General features: G+C 39.2%; 1 protein-coding gene across 2 annotated transcripts; it reads right to left on the reverse strand.

Annotated features, from left to right (window-relative positions):
• Window positions 1–307: 307 nt before the first annotated feature.
• Window positions 308–15,063, reverse strand: LOC137291867 (uncharacterized). Of its 2 annotated transcripts, XM_067823409.1 has the most exons (6): window positions 13,205–13,402; window positions 12,513–12,626; window positions 7,145–7,269; window positions 5,610–6,311; window positions 3,116–3,197; window positions 308–2,206 (listed from the first exon to the last, which is right to left on the reverse strand). In XM_067823409.1, the coding sequence occupies exons 1-6, from the start codon at window positions 13,396–13,398 to the stop codon at window positions 1,879–1,881; spliced, it is 1,545 nt and encodes a 514-aa protein (XP_067679510.1). In that variant the 5' UTR covers window positions 13,399–13,402; the 3' UTR covers window positions 308–1,878. The 2 variants fall into 2 exon arrangements, with proteins under 2 accessions (XP_067679510.1, XP_067679511.1); XM_067823410.1 differs by lacking the exons at window positions 12,513–12,626; window positions 13,205–13,402 and adding an exon at window positions 14,732–15,063.
• Window positions 15,064–15,136: the final 73 nt, after the last annotated feature.

Below are 15,136 nucleotides of genomic sequence, written 5' to 3' on the forward strand. Positions count from 1 at the left end.
CAGTCAGCTGAGCTGCTGGTACAACCAAGCTTGCCAGTGCCAACAAAGATAGCAGTTGCATTCGCAAAGGTTAGTTCGTAGTGTGACTCAGATTTGGGGGAAAATCATACAGACAAATTGACAGGTCTGAAAAACATATATGCAAGACCTCCTTCCTATTTCAGAGTACCTGCCGGCCATGGGAGGTAATAAAATCATCCGGCCCAGCCATAGATGCATCCAGGGTATAGTAGAGGTTTATTGAAATGCATACCTTGGAGATATCGAGGAGGGAATCATCTGGAAATGCTAAAGAGCAAAAGCTATATCCAGCTTGTGATAATTTATTTTCTATACAAACAACATATCCAATCAATTCAATAAACTGTGATGAACATAACCGTAGCCACTGCTTTGGATACAAGAGCCTCCCCTGTCATGTTGCATTTCAAACATAAAATATAGAATTTCACTTCCTTATTCCATACTTTCAAAATTCAGTGAAATGTACGTATGTGTTGTGTCATCACTACGCTTGAGTTGTTTTTCAGTCTAATTAGATTTTGTATTAGCTCTATTAATTTGCCTTCATATTAAAGTATTTTTGAGACCTTTTTAGAAACAGAGATTAGATAAGTGTTGTTATTGTCTAGTGATGTTAGGGACGTCTAGTGACAATCTCATTGCGATTCCCCCGATACTGACATGACTGCAACAGAGGAAAATGTATAATTTTTCCCCAGGGAGGAAACAGAAAAAAGATTGAGCAATTTAAAGCTGGTGACAAACCTCTCATGGGGAAGGCCCGAGGGGTAGGGAAGCTACTACAGAGCAGTCACAGACCATGAAATAAATTGGGTCAGTGCTGGAATTGATCAGCAGTTGACTGGCACAGAATGAGCAGAGCTCTTCCGAAGGTCTCCAGGATATCGGTACCCATGACAGCTTGCAGGAAGCTGACAAGGAAACTGAAGATGATGATGATATAGACGTACTTAGGACTAATTGCATGAATGCAAGGACAGACAGCAATGTACTAATTATGTCTATGTCAACATTGACAATCTAATGGCTGATATGAGAGAGTTTTTTGATGAGGGAGATGAAACAGGGGCTGAGATACTCGTTGAGCTAGCAAATCCATTAATTAGGGATTAAGTGTCCTTTGCTCCCAACCATTGCTTCATGGAATGTTACTGCACCATATTAGACTGATGACATAGCACATGTGCACATCAGTATTAATCGCTCAGTACTTCAAGTACTCACCTTACAGGTAAGTCTCGTTTAATTTTTAAATTTGTTCATAATGAGACAACTGGTAACATTAACCTCTGTTTCAGCTTCTTTAGACCAGCAGAATTGAGGCAACAAATGAAGGCTGCTGCAGCCTAACAAAAACATCTTGGGAGTCTGATCACACATAACACAATCGGGAACATTTTGGATGTCCACAAAAATGTGATGTTATATACTGAGGCAAGGCTTCACATGATGTGTTTACACCAGTAGTGATGTAAACATGATATGGTCGGTAACATACTTTCACAATGAAGACAGGTTTCATTTCGCTTTCTCTGCTGTTTCATCCTCTAACTTTCTGCATCACTCATTTACTTCATTTCTTATCCCAGATGACTCCTTTTGGTCGACATCTTGAGATGTTTTGTCTTCACTGCCATGCTTTCTGAGGTACAATCAGCCACCTCGCACACGTATAGTCCAGCCCAGCTGCATCTGACCTTGGTATGACCCTGGCATGAGAGACCCCAGATCTATGTTTGCCGGGAGAAAGCAGGTAAGAGTGCAACAGGCTTCAAGAACGTCTACATCTCCTTTGAAGGAAAACCCATGTTTCCCAGTTATTCAGGTTTGTGAGTCCTCATGATGTTGCGTGAGTCATACATTGTGTTTTGTCTTCTTCTGTGTCTGATCTTGTTCCTCTAAGACATGATTCCTCTTCTTGAGGATCTCCTGAACCTCGATCCCCATCTGCCCCTGTTTAGTATGCGTCACATGTGTTCCAGTTTGGGGAATCTGTTTGAGAAAGTTATCGCAGGACATCAACTGTCTGTCCTTGACATTGTTGGATGAGGATGGTAAATGTCTGTTAACCAAATCTCCATATCTGTAACATGTTACCACTTCAATTATGGCCTCTTGCAAACTTGGACTGGTGGTGTTGATGTCAGAGGAACTGAATGAATTTCCATCTGGTAGACACATCCTAGAAGAAAACAGAAGTTATCACAATATTCAGTTTCAAGGAGAGGATGAAAATACACAACCACAAATCCAGACACAGAAATGTCAAGGCCCTATTCTCTGTTTAATGCTGTTTTTCATAAACATAAAAGTATAATCATAAAAACCCAAAATAACTAAAAATGAATTCAAAGCAGTAACTTTTTCCCCACTACATCCTAGTAAGCTTAGTACATCCACTACCTGCAGAAGGTACTTTCTTGTCAGAATGATTGCTAATTCTGACAAGTCACTGTTAGTTTTTTTTGGTTCATGAATAGTTGACAGATTCACAGTTGTTGTCGTTGACATATTGTGTCCCCTCTTTACCACAATTGCACAGATGACAGACTCATGATGAACTGATTCAGTCTGATAAAGATATTACTACTATTGTACATGTTAAAAACTATGTACATTGTAATGGACTTGTCAATTATTTTGCGCCAATATGTTTTAGCAGAATGAAGACATATGCAAAAGAAATATGACTGAAGTGTTATAAAAATATCACTTCAACAGTCAGGTGATCTAGCCACTGATCTAGAACCTTTACGCTCTACTTTTGGTTTGCCAAAGCAAACCTAAATACAAATTATACTGTATTGATACTGTATAGGTAATAGGTAATATCCTGGTCATACTTTTAAATGTTTTCAATATATTGTTTGTATCACATATATATATCAACGGTAACCCAATTCCACAAGTTAGGAAGTGAGCGAGTGAGGTTTTACAACACATTTAGCAATCACCCAGCAATATCTCAACAATGGGCTCGAAAATGGGCTTTACACATTGTACCCATGATAGGAATCAAACCAATCACAAACACTTCAACCACTGGACTACCCAGTATCCTTCAAGGGGCTGTAGCAGTGCCATATCATACCGGGATTTCCCAGACTGATGTTGAGTCCCATTAGGAATGGTAGCATCAGTTTTCAGTCCTCTGTGACACTCAGCGGAACCCTCTGAAACAACACACTGTAAAATATCAGGCATGAACTCTATTATTACATAAAGAAACTAATGTTATTTGTAACTAACACTGAGTCGGATTGCTTAAAAACAATTCATTTAGTTTTTGGATCAAATGTTATAAAAGCTATTTCAGATTGATCTCTTTAACGAAAGTGATCTTTAAGCTAATGAATTTTCTGAAACAGTTTTCTGTAGTTTTCTTGTTCATCAGCTGATAGTAGATGGATGACAATCGGACCTCTTGAATAACCCTCAACATGTCAGCATTCTACATACTAGTATCTTGCCATTTTTTTTAGCAGTTCTCAACTGAATATGACCCATTTTTACTTAGCAACTATGAAATCAATTGATTTCCAAAGTTATCAAGATGTAAGAACAGTTTACTGAAACTGATATTTGTTTAATGACATGTCCAGTATGCATGCATGCCATATGAACAAAGTCTGGTGGAAACGTACAAAGAGGTTGTGGCAGACATCAGCAACGAAGTAAGCCATAATTGTTAGTTGTGTCTCTTTCCTGGCAACATCTTTTCCTAACCAAAATTGTGACTCTTTTCCTATGACTTTCTTTGCCCTGAGTGCTCAAAAGTAGATTGATCTTGGATACAACATAAAGGTCTCAGGCCCTTATGGTATCCATGTTCAGGACACTACCAAATGATGATGCCACACTGACAGAAATTCCACTTGATACTATATGTTACTTTGAGTGAATCAATGTTCCAGTAATTTTTTCAGGTAAAATATGGGCTTCTCTTTGTATGTGTTAGTGGTGGCTACCTACATAAACCAGCATACACTCATTTTTTTTACATTTTTGTGAGTGCCTGATACCTTCATTTCAATGCCCCCGCCATACATCTGTGTCTGTCCGTACGTCCATACAAAACAGGGAATGTATCTATCCACTTCTCCCCAAACAAAACGCTGTGTGGATTTCAATGAACTTATACATGGGCTTTCTTGGGACTCTTATATTTTGTTTTTGCATTTCATTGTTTTTTGGTAAGTTTAGAGAAATTTGAATGTAGATACATGTTGCTGAATTTCTTGATGATGATAGTGTAATAGGGGATGAAGTCTATCCACTTCTCCACAAGAACTGCCCAACAGAATTGAATGAACTTCTACCTGTCTTTCCTAGCAACTGTAAAGGTGTGCATTTCATAATATTTCATGCAATTTCTTAATTTTGTTCTATTCAGCCTGTCCGTTCCATCCAAACAGGGGGTGTATGTTATCTACTTCTCCTAAAAAAATACCATATGGAATTCATTTAAATTACATGTACTTTAAAGGGACTCTAAAGGTGTACATTTCATATTTTGATTCTGTATTTCATTTATTTTTTTAATTCTAATGTCATATGAAATACATTTTGTTTCATTTCTCTCTGAATATTGTATTATAGAGGATGAAGTCCATCCTCTTCTCTACAAAAGCTGGTCAACAGAATTTGCTGAGTTTCTGTGTGTGTTTCCATGTGACTCGAAAGGTGTGCATCTCATACCTTGTTCATCCAATTCCTAATTTTGTCACTTCTACAGATGTTTGAAGTTAACAGATGAATTTGGTTCTGTTCATCCAGTTTGTCCCATACAAAACGGGTTCCACTATATCCACTTCTCATCAAAAACCCATGCACAAAACTCATTCAGCTTGCATTAGTCTTTTATACTCTAAAAGTGTGCATTTTGTATTTTATAGTTTTTGTATGTTTAGAAACATCTGAACTGCCTAACAGAATTGACTAAGCTTATACATGTTTCAATAGAACTCAAAAAGTATGCATCTCATATTTGCATAGATGTTTAATGAACTTGTCCGTGAATTTTGTTCAATAATTATCTTGGTATGATAATTGGCTGTGTTATCTAACCCCTCAACACATTGTTTTTAGTGTTTTCAAGTACTTCAGTGGGACCCTGAATGTCTTAACTGTTAACTTGCTATACTGGATATGTTCCAGAATATGCCAAAACGTACCACTTATAACTCTACAGCCATCTATGGCTTTCACTTGCCTCCACAGTGATATTGTTAGTTTATTTATCCTTGTACCATGAACCTTCATGACATAGGTTTAATTGTACTGTGGTAGGTTCACTGTGACATACATTTACAAATAAGTATTTACCTTGGACACTTTGGATATATATATCATAATCAACCATGATATTTATTTAGTAGAAATTAATCACCAGAGCACACTCAGTGTCGGGAACTCTTCCTAAAGCAGCAGGGGTAACCATGTCCCTGAACACAACTGTTTCTTGTTTATATTGATTCATAAACACATGTTCACGATATAGTTGAAATTCTAGCTGAATTTTTTTATGAAAGCGGAGATATTTTCTGTAGCTGTTATTAATATGTGGAACCTCCATAACACCTCACCTTGAGGGTGACCTGCATCATCTGGGTAATCATCTATTGGTTCCTCCTTGACCTCGAACAGATCAAATTCCTTATCATGAGGCTCTGAAGTGAGATCACTTTCCTCACAAGTGTCTGTTGTTTCTCCATCATATTCTTCCTCGTCCTCCTCATCATCATCAGGATTGATGATGACCACAAAATCATCCACAGGTTCCTCTTTCACCTCCAGCTGCTTCTCCACATGTACCTCATGTTTTCCAGTACCACTCTCCCTTCCAACATGGTGTACATTACCATGTATAACACCACCCTTATCTGGATGGCCCTGTGGATTATTCCTGGTCAGTGACGTTCTTTGGGCCATCTGGATAGAAACTGGATCCTGAACTCCAGAACTGTCCTGAGAATTATTACTTAGCATCTGACGACCAATCTCATTGTTCATGTGTTTCGGTAGTGCCTCACCAATACTGTACCCACTCGGTATCTGGTTCATAAATGCAGACTGCTGACAGATCTGATCTGAGATTCTAGTTTGTGGTTTGTTTACAAAAGGTGAGTGCACCATAACATTTTGTTGATAAGAGTTCACATTTGGCTGTGAGCTGACAAGGACTGGTATTTGTTGCTGATGTTGCTGCTGCTGCTGCTGATGATGATGATGACCATTACCTGCTCCAGATTTCTGCATGTCCCTGTCGAGTGTCACATAAACCTGGCCTGGTTCAAAGAAATGTTCAAAAGTATTACTGTCAAATGTATAGCACTGGTCGGTGTAATTTAAATTTTAACTATGAATTGTATGTTTATAAACGTATCTCACTTTGCAATAATATTGGTAACTGGGAAACATAGGTGGTTATTCAAATGACACAATAATGTGTAGATTATCAATGTGATGAAGTTAATTTTCCAAAGTCCAAAGCAAGTCTGTGGTAATGTTAAGACTGATTCTTTCTTTTGTATGAATTTTGTTGGACAATTTCATAATGAAGTGAGTGAGTACAACAGCTGAAAATCCTAGGAACATGACTGAGACAAACTGGGATTTGCACCAACGATCATTGATTTCTGTTGTGCCCAATAAATCCAAATCTACACAACTGCTGGGCCACACTCAAGATCCAGGGTTTAAGATCATGGCACTAAACCATGGAACAAACCAAGACAAAAGTGTCCTTGTGTTATGGATATTAGCCACTCATGAACATCCATTGTTACTTCCATTATTGCATGAATAGATGCAAAATGTAAATAACTTATAAGAGATAATTTTATCCAAAACACAAGCCATCATTCAAGAATTTATCATGCCTACATCAACACCCATCCCCCATATACTGAGTATTTCCATCAAAAAATGTATGAGCCAATGATAATATAACAGTTATGAGAATATCGCACATAAAAACCGAAAAGACATAGTTATTTATATTTGATCCCTGCCCTGACATACTAATACTATTATTTACTTACTTCATTTCTTTGCCACTATAAATATTAATAAAGTGCCAGATAAATATTCTGAACTCATGGTAGGCTTACAGGCTTACCGTTCTGATTGACAACTTTGACATTTCGGCTACTCCGGGATTCCCTTGAACTGACTTCATCCTGACGTGAATCGTAACTACTTTGCAGATCCTCAACTCTGCTTATTGTGCCTGTTCTAAGCTCTCTGAAACATTATTTCACCAATGTTTTATGTTTCATCAAGAGATGAGCATGGCATTATATTACAATAAGCATTACTGATCCACAGGAAAGTTCGAACCAATTCTTTTCACTCTGCAAAATAATTTATTTGCTAGCACGATACATGCACTCTGGCTTGTACCATATGCAAATTATATCTTCTATACAAATTTACGTAACAGATTTGGCATAAAATATGTGTTTGTTTTCTATGGGATTTCTTTTCCATTGAAGAAACAGAAGTAAATTTCTAACTGCATACAAAAATGTATGTCTTTTCTGCAACCTATCGATTCCATGAAAACCACAAACCTGCCAACTGGTTAATTTACTTATGTTGGATAAGCCACCTTCTCTCAGAAAAATGCTCAGAGCTTGTTCATAAATAAAATCTTATAAATATTAAAGACACTATTTTACATATTTTTGACAATATTTTGGCCTATATTATATATCTTGGGGCATATGTATTCACTTTTGCTTCCTACTAATGCAATAAAAGACTTAATATCTTTTATGACTTGCCTGAAATTGACAACTGAAATTCCGAGGCAAACAACTTCCATCAAGAAAAGACTTGCCATGTATGGAATGTAAACAATTGCTCCATACACAGAAAACTGTTGAACATCACTTTTGCTGAACTGGTTTAAATCACAAGTTGTGCATATGTTTGGGCTCCAGACATTATCTGCTTCAGCGGCTAAATTCACAAGATGGAAGAAGATAAGAAGGTAAGTTATCTTTGTTTGATAGTTTGTTTCTATTTTTAAAAATAATATAGTTTTAACATTCAAACTAGATATGTGAACATTTAAGCTTTAGACCATCCTTGATATCTCCTGAGTATACCTTCCGATACATCTCCACGATACCCAGGATGCATCTACAGCCCAGCACAATAAGTTTATTACCTCCCTTGGCTGGCTTTTTATACAAATAGGTGTCAATGTTGGAAAGTTGAGTGAACCAATCACAACTCACTTTCACTTTTTAAATTATCTAACCAATTAAACTTGGCAACACAATTCATGCAGAGGTTCTCTGAAAGAGGTAGAAGGATTTCTTGAAAATTTTTTTTTAAAGTTTCAGACCTTTCAATTTGTCAGAATGATTTCTTCAAAAACCTTTGCAGCTGTGACCGCTATCTTTGTTGACACTAGCAAGCTTGGCTGCTCAGCTGACTGGCTACCGTGAGAATGCGGACAGTGCAAAGGGAGGTAATAATAAAATTATCAGGCCAACCCATAGATGCATCCAGGGCATAGTGGAGATTTATTGGAGTGTATAAACCGGAGATATTGAGCATGACTTTACACAAACTGAAGCTGCATAATAGGGCAGAATGGAGTAGCCTTGTGATTTTAGTGTTCGTTTGTCACCTGGGTTCAACTGCCCACATGGGTATAAAGTGTAATGACCATTTCAGGTGTCCCCTGCCATGATATTGCTTGATTGTTGCTAAAAGCAGCGTAAATCTAAATTCAATCAGTCACTTAAACATGATATTATGGTATGTTTCAATGCGTCCAAAGTATGCAAAACTAAACAATGTACTACACTATCATATTCTAATACACTGACCAGGGGGATTTTATTTATGTGCATATCTTTTCCCCTTGTGTATCCATACCCAATACCAAACAAGAAGCAATCTACATTCATTTATGGAGTTTCAGTACATGTAAGAACAAAAAAAACAAAACAACCAAAATTGTATTTGTTTCATAAGAATATTTATTAACTGTCGTATTATTGTGAAATTACATAACATGTAATCAACAAAACAAATTGGTGTACCAGTAAGACCATAACAGTCATCTCTTTTTCATCAACATCAGATCTAATCATATAAATGTTTCACAATCATAAACATTGCCTTCAAATGTTTTCCTGCAATCCTTGTCAAATTACAATTGTTCCAATTTCATCTCTGACTCATCAGATATCTGTTTTAAATGCTTGGAAAACCAAAAGGACATTAGGCAATGTTTATTTAAAAAATATAAATTAAAATCAAAAGACGATAAAGAAACCTGCATTTATGTGGCCATAAATTTGTATTTACAAGAACCAAGTTTATGTTCGAGTCAAGAGAAACAGGAGGGAAGAAGTGGGGAGATGGCCTTTGGACAGGTGGGCATGGGAGAGGTGGACGTGAGACAGGTGGATGTGAGACAGGTGGGCATGAGACAGTAGGGTGTGGGACAGGTGGGCTTGGAAGAGGAGAGCATGTAGTGAAGTCTGCATGAGAGAGGTGGGCATGGGAGAGGTGGACGTGGGACAGGTGGACGTGAGACAGGTGGGCATGAGACAGTAGGGTGTGGGACAGGTGGGCTTGGAAGAGGAGAGCATGTAGTGAAGTCTGCATGAGAGAGGTGGGCATGGGAGAGGTGAACGTGGGACAGGTGGACGTGAGACAGGTGGGCATGAGACAGTAGGGTGTGGGACAGGTGGGCTTGGAAGAGGAGAGCATGTAGTGAAGTCTGCATGAGAGAGGTGGGCATGGGAGAGGTGAACGTGGGACAGGTGGACGTGAGACAGGTGGGCATGAGACAGTAGGGTGTGGGACAGGTGGGCTTGGAAGAGGAGAGCATGTAGTGAAGTCTGCATGAGAGAGGTGGGCATGGGAGAGGTGGACGTGGGACAGGTGGACGTGAGACAGGTGGGCATGAGACAGTAGGGTGTGGGACAGGTGGGCTTGGAAGAGGAGAGCATGTAGTGAAGTCTGCATGAGAGAGGTGGGCATGGGAGAGGTGGACGTGAGACAGGTGGACGTGAGACAGGTGGGCATGAGACAGTAGGGTGTGGGACAGGTGGGCTTGGAAGAGGAGAGCATGTAGTGAAGTCTGCATGAGAGAGGTGGGCATGGGAGAGGTGAACGTGGGACAGGTGGACGTGAGACAGGTGGGCATGAGACAGTAGGGTGTGGGACAGGTGGGCTTGGAAGAGGAGAGCATGTAGTGAAGTCTGCATGAGAGAGGTGGGCATGGGAGAGGTGAACGTGGGACAGGTGGACGTGAGACAGGTGGGCATGAGACAGTAGGGTGTGGGACAGGTGGGCTTGGAAGAGGAGAGCATGTAGTGAAGTCTGCATGAGAGAGTTGGGCATGGGAGAGGTGGACGTGAGACAGGTGGACGTGAGACAGGTGGGCATGAGACAGTAGGGTGTGGGACAGGCGGGCTTGGAAGAGGAGAGCATGTAGTGAAGTCTGCATGAGAGAGGTGGGCATGGGAGAGGTGGACGTGGGACAGGTGGACGTGAGACAGGTGGGCATGAGACAGTAGGGTGTGGGACAGGTGGGCTTGGAAGAGGAGAGCATGTAGTGAAGTCTGCATGAGAGAGGTGGGCATGGGAGAGGTGAACGTGGGACAGGTGGGCATAGGAGTAGTGGGCATGCAAAACATTTCTTATATGGGAAATGAGATACTGCTAATGAATAAATAAAGTAAATTATTAGAGCATGTATTGAACGATAATGTATCTAAAATAGACTCCTCACTGGCTGACAGCCATCGAGAAGAAGGAAGAGGTTGAGGGAGAGATCATGGCCAAGGGAGGGATGGTTTGCAGGAGTATGCTGTCTAGCACATTACAGCCCATTCTACTCATAAAGGTTACCAGTCATATCTTCCTACAAACCTCTGTTTTAATACGACCCCTTCAAGGCGTGAGTGTTCTGGATTCCTGATTGGTTGCAATCAGACTTAGTTGTGACAACTGTGACATTGTTTCAAAAATGATCATTCGCAAGGCCTCAGTAATTTGCATATCATAGTGTATGCTTCAGGAAAACTGGAACCTTTTACCCAGCGCGATGTGCAAATGTTTCACCTGGACAGAAGTCAGTCATTTAATTGTCAGATCAATGGCATCTCCATTAGATTCTTGTGTGTCACATCAACGCTTGTCCACAGCAGATGAAGGATTTTTTAATGTCGCCACACGTGCTTGTGTTAGTCAAGCTGGATCTGAGTCCATGAAACACCTGTTCTGATTGAATAGAAAGAAGAGAAATAATTCCTGTTGCATTTTTTGATGCTAGGGATTTTTTGTGTGTACTGAGAAATATGGCCATATTAGAACAGAGGTTCATAGAAAAGGTATGACAAGCAACCTCTGTGGGAAGAGAATAATTACAGTCTGTGAGAACAGAAATTGGACCGAATTTCCTTGAAGGTTTACATGAGCACGAACAAAATATAACATTGCAATAGACAGATTAGCTAGCAGCAGGTGTTGATCCTTTTAACACTGCTATGTGAGCAGTACTTGTAAATTGATCTATATATTTATACAAGTATAGTTACGCATATTACACACATCCCAAAAAGTTCTGATGCCCCCAATATTCAATATATTTAAGTAATATATGGATCATATTATGAACTATTTTAATATTGAAATTGGGGTGTTCCAATTGGGGTGTTCCTTAACTTTTTGCATTGAGTACATAATGTAATAATCAATTTACCCAACAATAGCACAAGCTTCTATGTGTGTTTCACAGAAAAAATATATGATAACCTCCAACAAATATGTGATAAACTCTAACACATTAAAAACACAGAACAGAAATGCCTAAAAATAAATTTAGAAACTAGCATATAGCGAGCAACTTGGGAAATTTATTCAACAACTTATACTTTTCATGGTCTTAATAAAATATCTGCAAAAGCATGTTGGAAGAGGGGATCCCATACTGAAAGCACACATAATCCAAGACTGAAAATGAAACAAAATCTTTTGAATCTATCATAGTAAATGGTTTAATCGTTCACCATATTTGCTATCATTAGTATCAGTTTGGAACCTGTGAAGATCTAGGGTAGAATAGGTCCTCAGCAACCCATGCTTGCCACAAAAGGTGACTAAGCTGTCATAAGAGGCTACTAACAGGACTGGGTGGTCAGACATGGTTGACACAGGCCATCGATTCCCAACTGCGCATATCAATGCTCATGCTGTTGATCAATGGTGTCTGGTCCCAAATCGATCATTTACAGACAGCTGCCATACAGCTTTAATTCTGTGGAGTGTGGTGTAAAACTAAACTCACTTCTATGTGTTTAAGGTGTAATTTGAAAATAACATCACCTAGTGACCAACTGTTGGCAGAATTGAATGAGTCAATATATACAAACCATCTCTTGTTTTTCTAACATTGAGGACAATCTAGTTTTTATCCATGCAGAAATATTTGGCCAATTAATATTAATACATACCTATCAAAGTGATCTGTCAATATACTTGACACAGACTTTCCTACATCCGCGTCATCTTGTCTATTTTTCATTGATGTTGATTGGGATGCATTCATTCTCATGAATGCATCATTCCTGTGAAAAAAGGAATGATTTATATTAACTAATTTGTTCTTCATAATGACATTAAATATCATGATTAAAAAGATTACAAAGCTTGACTGACTGTGGTACGTTTCATAGTGAAAGTGTTAAATAATTACTCCTATCATAAATAATTCATTCTTACAAAAAATACCTCTGACACTGTAATATTTAGCAGGAACACGACGTTTAGCTTGCTGAACTATGTAATGTTACAAAATAAATACGGACGGAACTCTGGTAAGACTACAGAATACCGGACACCCTTGGCTATCTCTGAAAGGAAAAGTTCATTTGAATAAACTCGTATTCCAGCCAAGGCCTACATCGAGCACACCAAGGTATCGTGCGAAGACGTCATATGCTGGACTATGAAAGGAAGAGAGTCTACTTTTGGTAAGGGTAAGGTTTAGGTAAGGTTTAGGTAAGGTGTAGGTATCCGGTATTCTGTAGGTGAACTCTATCCCTTGGTTGCATGTGTTCACCCTGAACAATAAAAACAATGAAAGTTTTAGAAATAATTATTATACTGCTGCCTGGTACAAAAATCATTATCATAGCCTTCTCACCTGTCTAAGAGCAACAAGGCAAACTGTTCGTCTGTCATGGTGCCCCTCTGCTTCTTCCAACGATCTATGGCCATTTTAATATAGACCATCTGTTGCCGACGCCCTTTTTGTGCAGCATTTCTTCTTTCTCTCATATCATTTGGCGAAAATAAAGTAGGCCTGCCTCTACCGTGTTTGTAAACACCCGCCGCCATTTTGTCTGGGACGAAGGAGTTACAGGCTATTTGTAAAGAGCGTTCCAAGGGACGCTACTCTCTGGCTATGGAGATCGCTTGAAATAACATCCAGGAGGCAGGCAGCGCGTGCACAGTCACTCGAACTCTTTCATTTGATATTGCAAGTTGAAAAATGTAATTTGTTTTGGAATAAATTATATTATTAAGCTGATAGTTGAAATGGCTGAGAGAAATGCATTCAATATTTTCAGAGGAGTGTGGTGTAATACTTTTGATTCATAAATTCTAAAGATGAAATCAACTATTTGAAATGTATTCAAAATGTTTTAAAAATTTGGTCCATGTGTTTAGCTAAATAACTGACTTTCTCCCGTGTTTCAGCTGACATGCCCCGTAGTCGACCAGTCGCGTGTATTTCACGATCGCATCGACCAGTCGCGTGTATTTTCAAAGGTTGTCTGCACGTTTCATTGCTCGCTTGTACTCGTCGGGTCGGGTCATTTTTTAATTTCAGAGTCTACATATGGAACCGGGCAAGTAGGAAATGCGCAAATTCTACTGCTCGTAATTATAGTACTTTCATGGGAGATATGATTGCCGAGAAACACTGGTAAATTGACCCTACTTCTGGTCTGTATCACTACCACCACCAAAGGCAAAGTTTGGGAAAGACATCGGTATAAAACTGAAATTAACATAGGTGAGGATTTTGGTTGTTCTTCACGTCCACCGTTTCTTATCTTTCATAAGACTATTATATTCTAGTTAACACATTAAGTGTCTTATCATTCAGTTAGACTGTGCTTTCTGTGTATTTGGGGAAAAGTTGAAAATAACCTGTAAGTTGGGGGTGTTCATTAATGGGTTTATTAACCAATAGCATATTTGGCTCACCGTGGCCCAACCCCTGGAAGTTAGGTCCACTAGCTTCTTGGATTCATCTTTACACTGGTACTAAAAGAATACCACACTGAAATACAGCGGTTTGTTTTCCTAAATGTACACACAAAAGTGAAAACTTGATGCCATGTCTACAATGGTGTACATAGATTTGGCGTTGTGTATGGAATATTTCATGAGCTGATTATATTGTCAAAAATGATAAATCAAAGTTCAGTCTCCAAACTTGAGGTAGTCTGCTGAAATGATAGTACATCTTCATACAGATCATTCGTGGCATAGGGTTTGTTCGATTCCCACAGCAGGTTATATTATAACAATACCACCTTTTGTTATTGACATGTTCCCGGATGTGTTCTACGCGTTATTTTACAAACGCTTCATTCAATATGGTCGCTACTTTGTGCTATGTACACACGATCGTGTTTTCAAACTAATGTCAAAAACGCACCTGCAAGATTTGCAGTAGTGTTCATGCACCTTGAGTAGATGGTCAACCAGTGCGACGTTGTTATCTTTTCGGAGACTTTTCAGTTCTGCCCATTGCGGGAAGCAAGTTCCAAGATGAATTCTCGTCATTTCTCTTCGCTTGTTTTCAGCCCGTTTACGTTCCCGCTTATGTTCCTCCGACACTCTTCTCCTACCCATCGTTACGTAGTTAAGTATCTGTAACCAAATCGATGAGCAGTCACGCTTGAAAAGAAATCACAGGACAAATTCCGAACAAAAGACAATTACTCCGCTGTTGATTAGACGCTGAAGGGAAGTAACCGTGTAATGTCACGTGTTTCAGTGACCTCCGGGAAGTACGTGTATAAGTGGAAGTTCGAATCCCACCTTTGCTATTTTTTGCCAT

The sequence above is a fragment of the Haliotis asinina genome, chromosome 7, assembly GCF_037392515.1.
Source record: "Haliotis asinina isolate JCU_RB_2024 chromosome 7, JCU_Hal_asi_v2, whole genome shotgun sequence".
Classification (NCBI taxonomy): domain Eukaryota; kingdom Metazoa; phylum Mollusca; class Gastropoda; order Lepetellida; family Haliotidae; genus Haliotis; species Haliotis asinina.

Bases quoted from the DNA above. Each gene is read 5' to 3' on its own strand.
- LOC137291867 (XM_067823409.1), bottom strand. From the start codon at position 13,398: ATGGCGGCGGGTGTTTACAAACACGGTAGAGGCAGGCCTACTTTATTT. The intron at 7,270-12,512 runs GTATGTATTAAT...ATAATGTTTCAG, and splicing joins TTGACAGATCACTTTGATAG to AGAGCTTAGAACAGGCACAA. The intron at 6,312-7,144 runs GTAAGCCTGTAA...TCTTTGAACCAG, and splicing joins CAAAGTTGTCAATCAGAACG to GCCAGGTTTATGTGACACTC.